Source organism: Oncorhynchus keta, chromosome 4 (assembly GCF_023373465.1).
Source record: "Oncorhynchus keta strain PuntledgeMale-10-30-2019 chromosome 4, Oket_V2, whole genome shotgun sequence".
Taxonomy (NCBI): Eukaryota; Metazoa; Chordata; class Actinopteri; order Salmoniformes; family Salmonidae; genus Oncorhynchus; species Oncorhynchus keta.
In genome coordinates this window covers 60,452,712-60,471,377 of record NC_068424.1, presented here as the reverse complement: position 1 = coordinate 60,471,377, position 18,666 = coordinate 60,452,712, and the positions used below count along the sequence as shown (strand labels likewise).

Genomic DNA, 18,666 nt, shown 5'->3' with positions numbered 1-18,666 from the left:
CACACACATGCAAATCCACACCCTGGCATTGATTACACACAAAATAACACACACATATTCACACGGGGGAAGCTTTTAGAATTGAACAGGTGAACAATAGTTGCAGGTTCAATCCACTGTTGGAGCAAGGTTGGAACTTGGGAGGCCATATACTTAATATATCCATATCGATTCATAATTAAGATGGCACACAAGGTAGGTTTGGACAGTTCCAAATAGAGGCAGGTACTTGTATTGTACACACACAGGGATGTCTAGCGATTTAGCCTGGTCCCAGAACTGTTTTTGCTGCCTTGCCATCTCCTATATGCATTGTCACGCCAATGGCACAAACAAATCTTGGACCAGGCTCCATACAATTGGCTCAAGAGCCAGGAGAACCACAAGAGGACCAATCACAAGAGTGACAAGAGGGTGAAGTCTCAAGGTCAAGGAGTCACCGGTCAAGGTTAATTTACTGTTACCTTTAATGGCCCTCTGAACTTTGACTTTATGACAACAAGTAAAAAGAAAAGAGAAGGATGTCTACTTCAGCCATTAAAGTACACCTTGTTATGAGCTAATTAACAAGATATTTCTGTAAGAACTACAATGCTACTGTACTATATACAGTATATTCTTAAAATATCCTTATAACTTGTGTCCAATTTGAGGACAGTAATGTCAGTGTGGAAGAGACTAAAAACAATTAAAGCATCTGCCTGAAAGAGGAAATGACATCATAAGGACTGGACTTACCTCCAGCCATACGGAGCACCCCGTCCAGTGCAGGATTCACCTCTGTGCCCAATTCCACATGAATATTCCCTCCAAGCAGAGGACCCACATCTGAGGATGGGGACATTGCATTATTATGTATCAGGGTTGGGGTCAATTACATTTCAATTCAGTTAATTCAGGAAGTAAACAGACGTTCAAATTCAAATTCCTCTCATAGAAAAGCAATAGAGAAAAATGCGAATTTCAGTTGAGTTCCTCAATTAACTGAATTGAACTGAAATTGACTCCAACTCTGTTATGTATCTAGGGGACCTGATATGGCCATAGATTCATAGTTTTCTGCAACAGACAATAGACTGAACAGAGATAATATGGACTTACTATCTAGGTCAGAAATGACTGTGTACTTGGCAGTGGCGTATTGTGCTATTAGGTAATCAATTTGCTGTGAAAAGAAGAGCAGAATAAAGTTACAGAAACGCAGGACTCTTTTTTTAGTCAGAGATTGTGTTACTCTGTCAGCCTCTCTCTATCTCTCGCACACACGCACACGCACACGCACACGCACACACACACGAGGACGTTTAATCTATCCATCTCTTACACACCTACAGTTAACTGTCATTGAAGCTGCCGTAAAAAGGCTGTACCGTTGGCGTCTCATTGGCAAAGGTCTGCAGGTCCTTCAGGTTGCTGCTAACCAGTCTTTTCATGCCTTCCAGCTGGGAGCTCAGGTTCTGGTTAGCTGCATACGCACACAGTACTCCAGCCCTGCAGACAGACAACAAACACAACCACACAGAACATATGAAAAAGATTTATAGGCTATAGACACACTAAGCTAAGAGCGTTTTAAATATTCTAATCCAGATATTTTAAGCTTTATGGCTACATTTATACAAATCAAATTGTATTGGTCACATACACATATTTAGCAGATGTTATTTCGGGTGTAGCGAAATGCTTGAGGCAGACCAATTCTGATATTTTTCCACTAATTGGTCTTTGGAACAATCAGATCAGCTCTTTTGCCAATAATTGGGCAAAATATCAGAATTGGGCTGCCTGTGTAAACACATCCGTATGATTTTATTGAAAGAGAATTCATGTCAAGCTTTCATTCACATCTTCTGTCAGTTGTGAATACTACACAGACCTCTTTGTTTGCCATAGAAACCATCAATTACATTGTAAAACCCACAACATTCTAGAAACAGAATCAACATTCCCCCCACAAACACCTTCATCTTCTGAGAAGACAGGTAGTATTAAGACACTCAATGCATCTGTATGACAATGGCTACTAGTCTGACTCCAACTATCAGTCTGACAAGGAAGGGTCTGATCCTCAGGCTTTTGAGTCTGACTTTGACTTGGATTCAGATGACCAGTTAGAACAGTCCAGAGAGGTGAAGTCCCAATGGTCAGGACCGATGCCCTGAGGGTTGAGGAGGACCAGGCAGTGGCTACGACCCCTGTGGAACTAAAGAGCATGGTGGGCGAGCACCAGGGCTGGAGCACTCAGAGCTCCAGCCCTGAGAACACCAGAGGGCCTGCCTATGTCCTCCTTGCCCCTCAGGTGGTTCCATCATGGGTCACCTGATTGAGAAGGGAGGCAGAACCAGAAGGACTCACCCAGCCAGTTCCCTGAGTGATGTTGAGCATCAAATTTATCAAGAAAATATCATCCCATACAATATTTGTGAAGACATATGGTGTCTTTTATTGAGTCTGGTTGTGTGTATTCTCTTTCATTCTGTAGGTTAGAGAGGTTTGGATGTGAAGTGTCTAGAGTCTACCATAAGAGAGGACCAGATGGTTCCACCCTCCAAGAGAAAGGGAGGACCATGGGTCACCTGTAAGAGGACCAGGGTGTCCAGCCCTTCTAGTAGCCCAGGCTGTTCCTACCAGAGGAATCATCCTGGAAGAAACGAAAGAGTTAGTCTATTTTAAAAAATATCTCTTTTCAATCTTGTGTTTACATTTTTTTTTTTTAATCTTGTGTTTTACATTTTTGTGTCCTAGGGTGACTTGAAAGGCTCTTAAAATCAAATGTATTGTTATGATTATTAGGTCCATTGAGGACAGTGACAGTGCCATCGTCCCAAGGCTCAACTGTAAGAGGACATGGGAATCAGACCTTTGCCCAGGAAGTTCTGAGTCCGAGGGAACCAATCGGAAGAAACAGAGGGTCTGAATAGGGCACTAACTTAACCGATGTCCACCAATCTCAACTGAACTTTCAAGTCAACGGTCATGTCAGAGGTCAATATCAATAATCTGAGGGCCCATGCCAAACTTCTCAACCTCCTGATGGGGAAGAGGTACTGTCGCTCCTTCTTCACGAATGGTCGCGCGTGTGGACCATTTTAAGTACTTGTAAGATTAGGACACTCTCATCCCGCTCCACTGCAGCACCATCGACTTGTTCCGAAATGGACCTGAGGACTAGACCCATTCTGTATAGACCTGGTCAGATCCATACCCGGTTCGATCTGAGTGAGGAAGCATCAGATTTTCTTTATTAACCAGAGTTGATAAAGTGCAAGAGGGAGAGAGAGGTTCAGGTGCCACTCTAGGAGGCGGGGGAGGGGCCGTAGCCTACTGGGAGTAGTGACATGGGGAGCAGGGAGGGAGAGAAGAGGGACAGCAACCAACCAAGCGGACTTGTGCTGTAGTAGACTAATAGCTGCCATAGCTAGATTATTTATCATCAAATATGATTACGTAGTACCTGTCTTGACTGCAGCAAACCAGGAGACGCTAGCTAACATTAGCTAGCTAGGCTAATTGAGGCTCCAGTGCATTCTCATCCAACATTTATAAATAACAACAACTCCATCCAGAATATTAAGTAGCAGCCTACCTGTTGACTCTTGTTCGTTGTAGCCTATCCTTCTCCTTTAACTTTTAATTCAGTCAGTTTAATTTCATCTTCCATTGATGAGATATCTCCTAACTTTTGCCACACAAGGAGGCTCTATGACTGAAGGGGATTACTAATAACACAGTACAGCAGAAATGTCCAGTATTTGCAACACCCTTTTGATTCCATTTGTCACGAATGAACTCTACCTCAACTCTGCCTATTTCTACAGATGGAGAGGACTGTAGTTGCTTTTGCTAGAAGCCAGCCTCGTCGTTTGATGGGGAGACCACGATTGGTTAGGTTTTACCTGTTCTGACCTGTTCAAACTCTGTTTGTGTGTGAGATATTATCTATCCTAACTGCAATTGGTAATAGAACAGTGGCTGTGTGTATGTGTATGGAGCCAGCACATAGAGACTTGCAAGATGATGTGATGAAGTCCAGACTGACAGACGGGCTTGATACTGATGTCTCTAAATGGAGGGAGACCTGGCACTCAGCATTAACATTTTACTAGACACAACTTTTACTTGTATTGTATTTTTTAATTATTGAATTGAATGGTATTAGTCAATATGTGGAGGGAAAAACCCTGTCTATTCTGCAACAGGATCAGGGAACTCCTGTTGTATACGGGACACCACTCAGGAAGGTATGACCACTCTGACATGATTGCCAATGTAGCCCCATTACGACCAGACAAAATGCAGATAGGCACAGTATCTGTATCAGCTGGGAATGACAATGGAAGGTGAACATTGTTATATTAGCAGAACACTGCTTCTATGGTATTATGTAAAAGGTTATGTAAAAAAAGGTACATGGACCTGTTTGAAATATGGGGCGGCAGGGTAGCCTAGTGGTTAGAGCGTTGGACTAGTAACCGAAAGGTTGCAAGTTCAAACCCCCGAGCTGACAAGGTACAAATCTGTTGTTCTGCCCCTGAACAGGCAGTTAACCCACTGTTCCGTCATTGAAAATAAGAATTTGTTCTTAACTGACTTGCCTGGTTAATGCTTAGTTTAGAATATCTACATAAATTCAGCAATTGCATTCTTTTCGGTTACTAGTCCAACGCTCTAACCACTAGGCTACCTCCGGCATCTCACCAAACATCTGCCTGTACTTATTGAACTCAACCCGCAGGAGGTTTGCTTGTTGTGATTGAGTTTGGGGAAACCGCTGCAGGCAAGGTTCTGGCAGATGGGTGTGTCTTGGCAAGGACACACCCAAGAAACGCCCACCACACCTCCAAGCCAACTCACGTTTGGCTTCTGTCATGGCCGCCAGCATTTCTTGAGGAGCAAGCCAAAAAATTAGGCCAAATCAGTGGGGTGCAGTTCCCCTTTAATGGAAGCCTTGTATGATAGCATATAGCATGAATGCCAGCAGGTGGCAGTACAAGCGTTCCACAAGCATCATAGGAATAGCGTATAGGGCCTTCAACTAAATACAGTCTAACTGACCAACAGAGCCTGCTTATGTTCCCCCTTTCTCTGGGAAAGTTAACTAACTTAATATGAAAAATGACGACTGAAATGGTTGAATGTGATATGCTGTGGCTCACAACATATCAATCGTATATCATAGTCAGAGTTGCTGAATAGTAACACTAGTTTCTAAAATAATCAGAGTTGCTGAATACTAACACTAGTTTCTAAAATAAATCAGAGTTGCTGAATAGTAACACTAGTTTCTAAAATAGTCAGAGTTGCTGAATACTAACACTAGTTTCTAAAATCAGAGTTGCTGAATAGTAACACTAGTTTCTAAAATAAATCAGAGTTGCTGAATACTAACACTAGTTTCTAAAATAAATCAGAGTTGCTGAATACTAACACTAGTTTCTACAATAGTCAGAGTTGCTGAATAGTAACACTAGTTTCTACAATAGTCAGAGTTGCTGAATATTAACACTAGTTTCTACAATAGTCAGAGTTGCTGAATACTAACACTAGTTTCTAAAATCAGAGTTGCTGAATACTAACACTAGTTTCTAAAATCAGAGTTGCTGAATACTAACACTAGTTTCTAAAATCAGAGTTGCTGAATACTAACACTAGTTTCTAAAATCAGAGTTGCTGAATAGTGACACTAGTTTCCACAATAGTCAGAGTTGCTGAATACTAACACTAGTTTCTACAATAGTCAGAGTGAATGTAACACTAGTTTCTAAAATAGTGACACTAGTTTCTACAATAGTCAGAGTTGCTGAATACTAACACTAGTTTCTACAATAGTCAGAGTTGCTGAATAGTGACACTAGTTTCTACAATAGTCAGAGTTGCTGAATACTAACACTAGTTTCTACAATAGTCAGAGTTGCTGAATAGTAACACTACACAATAGTCAGAGTTGCTGAATTAACACTAGTTTCTACAATAGTCAGAGTTGCTGAATACTAACACTAGTTTCTACAATAGTCAGAGTTGCTGAATACTAACACTAGTTTCTAAAATCAGAGTTGCTGAATAGTAACACTAGTTTCTAAAATCAGAGTTGCTGAATAGTAACACTAGTTTCTACAATAGTCAGAGTTGCTGAATAGTAACACTAGTTTCTACAATAGTCAGAGTTGCTGAATACTAACACTAGTTTCTACAATAGTCAGAGTTGCTGAATACTAACACTAGTTTCTAAAATAAATCAGAGTTGCTGAATAGTAACACTAGTTTCTACAATAGTCAGAGTTGCTGAATAGTAACACTAGTTTCTACAATAGTCAGAGTTGCTGAATACTAACACTAGTTTCTAAAATCAGAGTTGCTGAATAGTAACACTAGTTTCTAAAATCAGAGTTGCTGAATAGTAACACTAGTTTCTACAATAGTCAGAGTTGCTGAATAGTAACACTAGTTTCTACAATAGTCAGAGTTGCTGAATACTAACACTAGTTTCTACAATAGTCAGAGTTGCTGAATACTAACACTAGTTTCTACAATAGTCAGAGTTGCTGAATAGTAACACTAGTTTCTACAATAGTCAGAGTTGCTGAATACTAACACTAGTTTCTACAATAGTCAGAGTTGCTGAATACTAACACTAGTTTCTACAATAGTCAGAGTTTCTACAATAGTCAATAGTCAGAGTTGCTGAATAGTAACACTAGTTTCCACAATAGTCAGAGTTGCTGAATACTAACACTAGTTTCTAAAATCAGAGTTGCTGAATAGTAACACTAGTTTCTAAAATCAGAGTTGCTGAATAGTAACACTAGTTTCTACAATAGTCAGAGTTGCTGAATATTAACACTAGTTTCTACAATAGTCAGAGTTGCTGAATACTAACACTAGTTTCTAAAATCAGAGTTGCTGAATAGTAACACTAGTTTCTACAATAGTCAGAGTTGCTGAATACTAACACTAGTTTCTAAAATCAGAGTTGCTGAATACTAACACTAGTTTCCACAATAGTCAGAGTTGCTGAATACTAACACTAGTTTCTAAAATCAGAGTTGCTGAATACTAACACTAGTTTCTACAATAGTCAGAGTTGCTGAATAGTGACACTAGTTTCTAAATAGTCAGAGTTGCTGAATACTAACACTAGTTTCTGAACTAAACTAGTCAGAGTTGCTGAATACTGAAACACTAGTTTCTACAATAGTCAGAGTTGCTGAATAGTAACACTAGTTTCTACAAATCAGAGTTGCTGAATACTAACACTAGTTTCTACAATAGTCAGAGTTGCTGAATACTAACACTAGTTTCTACAATAGTCAGAGTTGCTGAATAGTGACACTAGTTTCTACAATAGTCAGAGTTGCTGAATACTAACACTAGTTTCTACAATAGTCAGAGTTGCTGAATAGTAACACTAGTTTCTACAATAGTCAGAGTTGCTGAATACTAACACTAGTTTCTACAATAGTCAGAGTTGCTGAATACTAACACTAGTTTCTACAATAGTCAGAGTTGCTGAATAGTAACACTCAGTTTTCTACAATAGTCACTAGTTTCACAATTCAGAGTTGCTGAATACTAACACTAGTTTCTACAATAGTCAGAGTTGCTGAATGAACTAGTTTCTAAAATCAGAGTTGCTGAATACTAACACTAGTTTCTAAAATCAGAGTTGCTGAATACTAACACTAGTTTCTACAATAGTCAGAGTTGCTGAATACTAACACTAGTTTCTACAATAGTCAGAGTTGCTGAATACTAACACTAGTTTCTACAATAGTCAGAGTTGCTGAATACTAACACTAGTTTCTACAATAGTCAGAGTTGCTGAATAGTAACACTAGTTTCTACAATAGTCAGAGTTGCTGAATACTAACACTAGTTTCTAAAATAGTCAGAGTTGCTGAATACTAACACTAGTTTCTACAATAGTCAGAGTTAGTCAGAGTTGCTGAATACTAACACTAGTTTCTACAATAGTCAGAGTTGCTGAATAGTGACACTAGTTTCTACAATAGTCAGAGTTGCTGAATACTAACACTAGTTTCTAAAATCAGAGTTGCTGAATAGTAACACTAGTTTCCACAATAGTCAGAGTTGCTGAATACTAACACTAGTTTCTACAATAGTCAGAGTTGCTGAATACTAACACTAGTTTCTAAAATCAGAGTTGCTGAATAGTAACACTAGTTTCCACAATAGTCAGAGTTGCTGAATACTAACACTAGTTTCTACAATAGTCAGAGTTGCTGAATACTAACACTAGTTTCTAAAATCAGAGTTGCTGAATAGTAACACTAGTTTCCACAATAGTCAGAGTTGCTGAATACTAACACTAGTTTCTAAAATCAGAGTTGCTGAATAGTAACACTAGTTTCTACAATAGTCAGAGTTGCTGAATAGTGACACTAGTTTCCACAATAGTCAGAGTTGCTGAATACTAACACTAGTTTCTAAAATCAGAGTTGCTGAATACTAACACTAGTTTCTACAATAGTCAGAGTTGCTGAATACTAACACTAGTTTCTACAATAGTCAGAGTTGCTGAATACTAACACTAGTTTCTACAATAGTCAGAGTTGCTGAATAGTAACACTCAGAGTTGCAATAGTCAGAGTTGCTGAATACTAACACTAGTTTCTACAATAGTCAGAGTTGCTGAATACTAACACTAGTTTCTACAATAGTCAGAGTTGCTGAATACTAACACTAGTTTCTACAATAGTCAGAGTTGCTGAATACTAACACTAGTTTCTACAATAGTCAGAGTTGCTGAATAGTAACACTAGTTTCTACAATAGTCAGAGTTGCTGAATACTAACACTAGTTTCTACAATAGTCAGAGTTGCTGAATACTAACAAGTTTCACAATAGTAGTTGTTGAATACTAACACTAGTTTCTACAATAGTCAGAGTTGCTGAATAGTAACACTAGTTTCTACAATAGTCAGAGTTGCTGAATACTAACACTAGTTTCTACAATAGTCAGAGTTGCTGAATAGTTGCTAACACTAGTTTCTACAATAGTCAGAGTTGCTGAATAGTTGCTGAATAACACTAGTTTCTACAATAGTCAGAGTTGCTGAATACTAACACTAGTTTCTACAATAGTCAGAGTTGCTGAATACTAACACTAGTTTCTACAATAGTCAGAGTTGCTGAATACTAACACTAGTTTCTACAATAGTCAGAGTTGCTGAATACTAACACTAGTTTCTACAATAGTCAGAGTTGCTGAATACTAACACTAGTTTCTACAATAGTCAGAGTTGCTGAATGAATACTAACACTAGTTTCTACAATAGTCAGAGTTGCTGAATAGTGACACTAGTTTCTACAAATCAGAGTTGCTGAATACTAACACTAGTTTCTACAATAGTCAGAGTTGCTGAATACTAACACTAGTTTCTACAATAGTCAGAGTTGCTGAATACTAACACTAGTTTCTACAATAGTCAGAGTTGCTGAATACTAACACTAGTTTCTACAATAGTCAGAGTTGCTGAATACTAACACTAGTTTCTACAATAGTCAGAGTTGCTGAATAGTGACACTAGTTTCTACAATAGTCAGAGTTGCTGAATACTAACACTAGTTTCTACAATAGTCAGAGTTGCTGAATACTAACACTAGTTTCTACAATAGTCAGAGTTGCTGAATACTAACACTAGTTTCTACAATAGTCAGAGTTGCTGAATACTAACACTAGTTTCTACAATAGTCAGAGTTGCTGAATACTAACACTAGTTTCTACAATAGTCAGAGTTGCTGAATACTAACACTAGTTTCTACAATAGTCAGAGTTGCTGAATACTAACACTAGTTTCTACAATAGTCAGAGTTGCTGAATACTAACAGTTTCTACAATAGTCAGAGTTGCTGAATACTAACACTAGTTTCTACAATAGTCAGAGTTGCTGAATACTAACACTAGTTTCTACAATAGTCAGAGTTGCTGAATACTAACACTAGTTTCTACAATAGTCAGAGTTGCTGAATAGTAACACTAGTTTCTACAATAGTCAGAGTTGCTGAATACTAACACTAGTTTCTACAATAGTCAGAGTTGCTGAATACTAACACTAGTTTCTACAATAGTCAGAGTTGCTGAATACTAACACTAGTTTCTACAATAGTCAGAGTTGCTGAATACTAACACTAGTTTCTGAATACAATAGTTTCAGAGTTGCTGAATACTAACACTAGTTTCTACAATAGTCAGAGTTGCTGAATAGTAACACTAGTTTTCTACAATAGTCAGAGTTGCTGAATACTAACACTAGTTTCTACAATAGTCAGAGTTGCTGAATACTAACACTAGTTTCTACAATAGTCAGAGTTGCTGAATACTAACACTAGTTTCTACAATAGTCAGAGTTGCTGAATACTAACACTAGTTTCTACAATAGTCAGAGTTGCTGAATACTAACACTACTCAGAGTTGCTGAATTCTACAATAGTCAGAGTTGCTGAATACTAACACTAGTTTCTACAATAGTCAGAGTTGCTGAATAGTAACACTAGTTTCTACAATAGTCAGAGTTGCTGAATACTAACACTAGTTTCTACAATAGTCAGAGTTGCTGAATACTAACACTAGTTTCTACAATAGTCAGAGTTGCTGAATACTAACACTAGTTTCTACAATAGTCAGAGTTGCTGAATACTAACACTAGTTTCTACAATAGTCAGAGTTGCTGAATACTAACACTAGTTTCTACAATAGTCAGAGTTGCTGAATACTAACACTAGTTTCTACAATAGTCAGAGTTGCTGAATAGTAACACTACACAATAGTCAGAGTTGTGAATTAACACTAGTTTCTACAATAGTCAGAGTTGCTGAATAGTAACACTAGTTTCTACAATAGTCAGAGTTGCTGAATACTAACACTAGTTTCTACAATAGTCAGAGTTGCTGAATAGTAACACTAGTTTCTACAATAGTCAGAGTTGCTGAATACTAACACTAGTTTCTACAATAGTCAGAGTTGCTGAATAGTGACACTAGTTTCTACAATAGTCAGAGTTGCTGAATAGTAACACTAGTTTCTACAATAGTCAGAGTTGCTGTTAGTTTCTACAATAGTCAGAGTTGCTGAATACTAACACTAGTTTCTACAATAGTCAGAGTTGCTGAATACTAACACTAGTTTCTACAATAGTCAGAGTTGCTGAATACTAACACTAGTTTCTACAATAGTCAGAGTTGCTGAATAGTTTAGTTTCTACAATAGTCAGAGTTGCTGAATACTAACACTAGTTTCTACAATAGTCAGAGTTGCTGAATACTAACACTAGTTTCCACAATAGTCAGAGTTGCTGAATACTAACACTAGTTTCTACAATAGTCAGAGTTGCTGAATAGTAACACTAGTTTCCACAATAGTCAGAGTTGCTGAATACTAACACTAGTTTCTACAATAGTCAGAGTTGCTGAATACTAACACTAGTTTCTACAATCAGAGTTGCTGAATAGTAACACTAGTTTCACAATAGTCAGAGTTGCTGAATACTAACACTAGTTTCTACAATAGTCAGAGTTGCTGAATACTAACACTAGTTTCTAGTTTCTACAATAGTCAGAGTTGCTGAATACTAACACTAGTTTCTACAATAGTCAGAGTTGCTGAATACTAACACTAGTTTCTACAATAGTCAGAGTTGCTGAATACTAACACTAGTTTCTACAATAGTCAGAGTTGCTGAATACTAACACTAGTTTCTACAATAGTCAGAGTTGCTGAATAGTAACACTAGTTTCTACAATAGTCAGAGTTGCTGAATACTAACACTAGTTTCTACAATAGTCAGAGTTGCTGAATACTAACACTAGTTTCTACAATAGTCAGAGTTGCTGAATACTAACACTAGTTTCTACAATAGTCAGAGTTGCTGAATACTAACACTAGTTTCTACAATAGTCAGAGTTGCTGAATACTAACACTAGTTTCTACAATCAGAGTTGCTGAATACTAACACTAGTTTCTACAATCAGAGTTGCTGAATACTAACACTAGTTTCTACAATAGTCAGAGTTGCTGAATACTAACACTAGTTTCTACAATAGTCAGAGTTGCTGAATACTAACACTAGTTTCTACAATAGTCAGAGTTGCTGAATACTAACACTAGTTTCTACAATAGTCAGAGTTGCTGAATAGTAACACTAGTTTCTACAATAGTCAGAGTTGCTGAATAGTAACACTAGTTTCTACAATAGTCAGAGTTGCTGAATACTAACACTAGTTTCTACAATAGTCAGAGTTGCTGAATACTAACACTAGTTTCTAAAATCAGAGTTGCTGAATACTAACACTAGTTTCTACAATCAGAGTTGCTGAATACTAACACTAGTTTCTACAATAGTCAGAGTTGCTGAATACTAACACTAGTTTCTAAAATCAGAGTTGCTGAATACTAACACTAGTTTCTACAATAGTCAGAGTTGCTGAATACTAACACTAGTTTCTACAATAGTCAGAGTTGCTGAATACTAACACTAGTTTCTACAATAGTCAGAGTTGCTGAATACTAACACTAGTTTCTACAATAGTCAGAGTTGCTGAATACTAACACTAGTTTCTACAATAGTCAGAGTTGCTGAATACTAACACTAGTTTCTACAATAGTCAGAGTTGCTGAATAGTGACACTAGTTTCTACAATAGTCAGAGTTGCTGAATACTAACACTAGTTTCTACAATAGTCAGAGTTGCTGAATAGTAACACTAGTTTCTACAATAGTCAGAGTTGCTGAATACTAACACTAGTTTCTACAATAGTCAGAGTTGCTGAATACTAACACTAGTTTCTACAATAGTCAGAGTTGCTGAATACTAACACTAGTTTCTACAATAGTCAGAGTTGCTGAATACTAACACTAGTTTCTACAATAGTCAGAGTTGCTGAATACTAACACTAGTTTCTACAATAGTCAAGTTGCTGAATACTAACACTAGTTTCTACAATAGTCAGAGTTGCTGAATACTAACACTAGTTTCTACAATAGTCAGAGTTGCTGAATACTAACACTAGTTTCTACAATAGTCAGAGTTGCTGAATACTAACACTAGTTTCTACAATAGTCAGAGTTGCTGAATACTAACACTAGTTTCTACAATAGTCAGAGTTGCTGAATACTAACACTAGTTTCTACAATAGTCAGAGTTGCTGAATACTAACACTAGTTTCTACAATAGTCAGAGTTGCTGAATACTAACACTAGTTTCTACAATAGTCAGAGTTGCTGAATACTAACACTAGTTTCTACAATAGTCAGAGTTGCTGAATACTAACACTAGTTTCTACAATAGTCAGAGTTGCTGAATACTAACACTAGTTTCTACAATAGTCAGAGTTGCTGAATACTAACACTAGTTTCTACAATAGTACAATAGTCAGAGTTGCTGAATAGTAACACTAGTTTCTACAATAGTCAGAGTTGCTGAATACTAACACTAGTTTCTACAATAGTCAGAGTTGCTGAATAGTAACACTAGTTTCTACAATAGTCAGAGTTGCTGAATACTAACACTAGTTTCTACAATAGTCAGAGTTGCTGAATAGTAACACTAGTTTCTACAATAGTCAGAGTTGCTGAATACTAACACTAGTTTCTACAATAGTCAGAGTTGCTGAATACTAACACTAGTACAATAGTCAGAGTTGCTGAATCTACAAGTTTCTACAATAGTCAGAGTTGCTGAATACTAACACTAGTTTCTACAATAGTCAGAGTTGCTGAATAGTAACACTAGTTTCTACAATAGTCAGAGTTGCTGAATACTAACACTAGTTTCTACAATAGTCAGAGTTGCTGAATAATAGTCAGAGTTGCTGAATAGTAACACTAGTTTCTACAATAGTCAGAGTTGCTGAATACTAACACTAGTTTCTACAATAGTCAGAGTTGCTGAATAGTGACACTAGTTTCTACAATAGTCAGAGTTGCTGAATACTAACACTAGTTTCTACAATAGTCAGAGTTGCTGAATAGTGACACTAGTTTCTACAATAGTCAGAGTTGCTGAATACTAACACTAGTTTCTACAATAGTCAGAGTTGCTGAATACTAACACTAGTTTCTACAATAGTCAGAGTTGCTGAATACTAACACTAGTTTCACAATAGTCAGAGTTGCTGAATACTAACACTAGTTTCTACAACTAGTCAGAGTTGCTGAATACTAACACTAGTTTCTACAATAGTCAGAGTTGCTGAATACTAACACTAGTTTCTACAATAGTCAGAGAGTTGCTGAATACTAACACTAGTTTCCACAATAGTCAGAGTTGCTGAATACTAACACTAGTTTCTACAATAGTCAGAGTTGCTGAATAGTTGCTGACACTAGTTTCTACAATAGTCAGAGTTGCTGAATACTAACACTAGTTTCTACAATAGTCAGAGTTGCTGAATACTAACACTAGTTTCTACAATCAGAGTTGCTGAATACTAACACTAGTTTCTAAAATCAGAGTTGCTGAATACTAACACTAGTTTCTACAATAGTCAGAGTTGCTGAATACTAACACTAGTTTCTACAATCAGAGTTGCTGAATAGTAACACTAGTTTCTACAATAGTCAGAGTTGCTGAATATTAACACTAGTTTCTACAATAGTCAGAGTTGCTGAATACTAACACTAGTTTCTAAAATCAGAGTTGCTGAATACTAACACTAGTTTCTAAAATCAGAGTTGCTGAATACTAACACTAGTTTCTACAATAGTCAGAGTTGCTGAATAGTAACACTAGTTTCTACAATAGTCAGAGTTGCTGAATATTAACACTAGTTTTTACAATAGTCAGAGTTGCTGAATACTAACACTAGTTTCTAAAATCAGAGTTGCTGAATACTAACACTAGTTTCTACAATCAGAGTTGCTGAATACTAACACTAGTTTCTACAATCAGAGTTGCTGAATACTAACACTAGTTTCTAAAATCAGAGTTGCTGAATACTAACACTAGTTTCTACAATAGTCAGAGTTGCTGAATACTAACACTAGTTTCTACAATAGTCAGAGTTGCTGAATACTAACACTAGTTTCTACAATAGAGTTGCTGAATACTAACACTAGTTTCTACAATAGTCAGAGTTGCTGAATACTAACACTAGTTTCTACAATAGTCAGAGTTGCTGAATACTAACAACACTAGTTTAGTTTCTACAATAGTCAGAGTTGCTGAATACTAACACTAGTTTCTACAATAGTCAGAGTTGCTGAATACTAACACTAGTTTCTACAATAGTCAGAGTTGCTGAATACTAACACTAGTTTCTACAATAGTCAGAGTTGCTGAATACTAACAAGTTTCACAATAGTCAGAGTTGCTGAATTAACACTACAATAGTCAGAGTTGCTGAATATAACACTAGTTTCTACAATAGTCAGAGTTGCTGAATAGTAACACTAGTTTCTACAATAGTCAGAGTTGCTGAATACTAACACTAGTTTCTACAATCAGAGTTGCTGAATAGTGACACTAGTTTCCACAATAGTCAGAGTTGCTGAATACTAACACTAGTTTCTAAAATCAGAGTTGCTGAATACTAACACTAGTTTCTAAAATCAGAGTTGCTGAATACTAACACTAGTTTCTACAATAGTCAGAGTTGCTGAATAGTAACACTAGTTTCTACAATAGTCAGAGTTGCTGAATAGTAACACTAGTTTCTACAATAGTCAGAGTTGCTGAATACTAACACTAGTTTCTAAAATCAGAGTTGCTGAATAGTAACACTAGTTTCTACAATCAGAGTTGCTGAATACTAACACTAGTTTCTACAATAGTCAGAGCTGCTGAATAGTCAGAGTTGCTGAATACTAACACTAGTTTCTACAATAGTCAGAGTTGCTGAATACTAACACTAGTTTCTACAATAGTCAGAGTTGCTGAATAGTGACACTAGTTTCTACAATAGTCAGAGTTGCTGAATAGTAACACTAGTTTCTACAATAGTAACACTAGTTTCTACAATAGTCAGAGTTGCTGAATACTAACACTAGTTTCTACAATAGTCAGAGTTGCTGAATACTAACACAATAGTAGTCAGAGTTGCTGAATTAACACTAGTTTCTACAATAGTCAGAGTTGCTGAATACTAACACTAGTTTCTACAATAGTCAGAGTTGCTGAATACTAACACTAGTTTCTACAATAGTCAGAGTTGCTGAATACTAACACTAGTTTCTACAATAGTCAGAGTTGCTGAATACTAACACTAGTTTCTACAATAGTCAGAGTTGCTGAATACTAACACTAGTTTCTACAATAGTCAGAGTTGCTGAATAGTGACACTAGTTTCTACAATAGTCAGAGTTGCTGAATACTAACACTAGTTTCTACAATAGTCAGAGTTGCTGAATACTAACACTAGTTTCTACAATAGTCAGAGTTGCTGAATACTAACACTAGTTTCTACAATAGTCAGAGTTGCTGAATACTAACACTAGTTTCTACAATAGTCAGAGTTGCTGAATACTAACACTAGTTTCTACAATAGTCAGAGTTGCTGAATTAACACTGTTTCTACAAATAGTTGCTGAATACTAACACTAGTTTCTACAATAGTCAGAGTTGCTGAATACTAACACTAGTTTCTACAATAGTCAGAGTTGCTGAATAGTAACACTAGTTTCTACAATAGTCAGAGTTGCTGAATACTAACACTAGTTTCTACAATAGTCAGAGTTGCTGAATACTAACACTAGTTTCTACAATAGTCAGAGTTGCTGAATACTAACACTAGTTTCTACAATAGTCAGAGTTGCTGAATACTAACACTAGTTTCTACAATAGTCAGAGTTGCTGAATACTAACACTAGTTTCTACAATAGTCAGAGTTGCTGAATACTAACACTAGTTTCTACAATAGTCAGAGTTGCTGAATACTAACACTAGTTTCTACAATAGTCAGAGTTGCTGAATACTAACACTAGTTTCTACAATAGTCAGAGTTGTTGCTGAATAGTTGCTGTAACACTAGTTTCTACAATAGTCAGAGTTGCTGAATACTAACACTAGTTTCTACAATAGTCAGAGTTGCTGAATAGTAACACTAGTTTCTACAATAGTCAGAGTTGCTGAATACTAACACTAGTTTCTACAATAGTCAGAGTTGCTGAATACTAACACTAGTTTCTACAATAGTCAGAGTTGCTGAATACTAACACTAGTTTCTACAATAGTCAGAGTTGCTGAATACTAACACTAGTTTCTACAATAGTCAGAGTTGCTGAATACTAACACTAGTTTCTACAATAGTCAGAGTTGCTGAATACTAACACTAGTTTCTACAATAGTCAGAGTTGCTGAATACTAACACTAGTTTCTACAATAGTCAGAGTTGCTGAATACTAACACTAGTTTCTACAATAGTCAGAGTTGCTGAATACTAACACTAGTTTCTACAATAGTCAGAGTTGCTGAATACAATAGTCAGAGTTGCTGAATACTAACACTAGTTTCTACAATAGTCAGAGTTGCTGAATAGTGACACTAGTTTCTACAATAGTCAGAGTTGCTGAATACTAACACTAGTTTCTACGTCAGAGTTGCAATAGTCAGAGTTGCTGAATACTAACACTAGTTTCTACAATAGTCAGAGTTGCTGAATACTAACACTAGTTTCTGAATACAATAGTCAGAGTTGCTGAATACTAACACTAGTTTTCTACAATAGTCAGAGTTGCTGAATACTAACACTAGTTTCTACAATAGTCAGAGTTGCTGAATAGTAACACTAGTTTCTACAATCAGAGTTGCTGAATAGTAACACTAGTTTCTACAATAGTCAGAGTTGCTGAATACTAACACTAGTTTCTACAATAGTCAGAGTTGCTGAATACTAACACTAGTTTCTAAAATCAGAGTTGCTGAATACTAACACTAGTTTCTACAATCAGAGTTGCTGAATACTAACACTAGTTTCTACAATCAGAGTTGCTGAATACTAACACTAGTTTCTACAATAGTCAGAGTTGCTGAATACTAACACTAGTTTCTACAATAGTCAGAGTTGCTGAATACTAACACTAGTTTCTACAATAGTTTCTACAATAGTCAGAGTTGCTGAATACTAACACTAGTTTCTACAATAGTCAGAGTTGCTGAATAGTTGCTGAATACTAACACTAGTTTCTACAATAGTCAGAGTTGCTGAATAGTGACACTAGTTTCTACAATAGTCAGAGTTGCTGAATAGTAACACTAGTTTCTACAATAGTCAGAGTTGCTAGTTTCTACAATAGTCAGAGTTGCTGAATACTAACACTAGTTTCTACAATAGTCAGAGTTGCTGAATACTAACACTAGTTTCTACAATAGTCAGAGTTGCTGAATAGTAACACTAGTTTCTACAATAGTCAGAGTTGCTGAATACTAACACTAGTTTCTACAATAGTCAGAGTTGCTGAATAGTGACACTAGTTTCTAAAATAAATCAGAGTTGCTGAATACTAACACTAGTTTCTAAAATAAATCAGAGTTGCTGAATAGTAACACTAGTTTCTACAATAGTCAGAGTTGCTGAATAGTAACACTAGTTTCTACAATAGTCAGAGTTGCTGAATAGTAACACTAGTTTCTACAATAGTCAGAGTTGCTGAATACTAACACTAGTTTCTAAAATAAATCAGAGTTGCTGAATAGTAACACTAGTTTCTAAAAT

At 36.6% G+C, this 18,666-nt stretch overlaps 1 protein-coding gene across 10 annotated transcripts in view; it reads right to left on the bottom strand.

Moving 5' to 3' along the window:
- The window catches only part of LOC118379795 (prominin-1-A-like), a 149,288-nt gene that overhangs the window by 35,176 nt on the left and 95,446 nt on the right, over window positions 1-18,666 (bottom strand). For all 10 annotated transcript variants that reach the window (XM_052511686.1, XM_052511690.1, XM_052511695.1 and 7 more), the window contains 3 exons: window positions 1,371-1,491; window positions 1,102-1,165; window positions 739-828 (listed from right to left, as the gene is read on the bottom strand). In XM_052511686.1, the coding sequence (XP_052367646.1) occupies window positions 739-828; window positions 1,102-1,165; window positions 1,371-1,491 (275 nt within the window). The remainder of the gene's footprint in view (window positions 1-738; window positions 829-1,101; window positions 1,166-1,370; window positions 1,492-18,666) is intronic.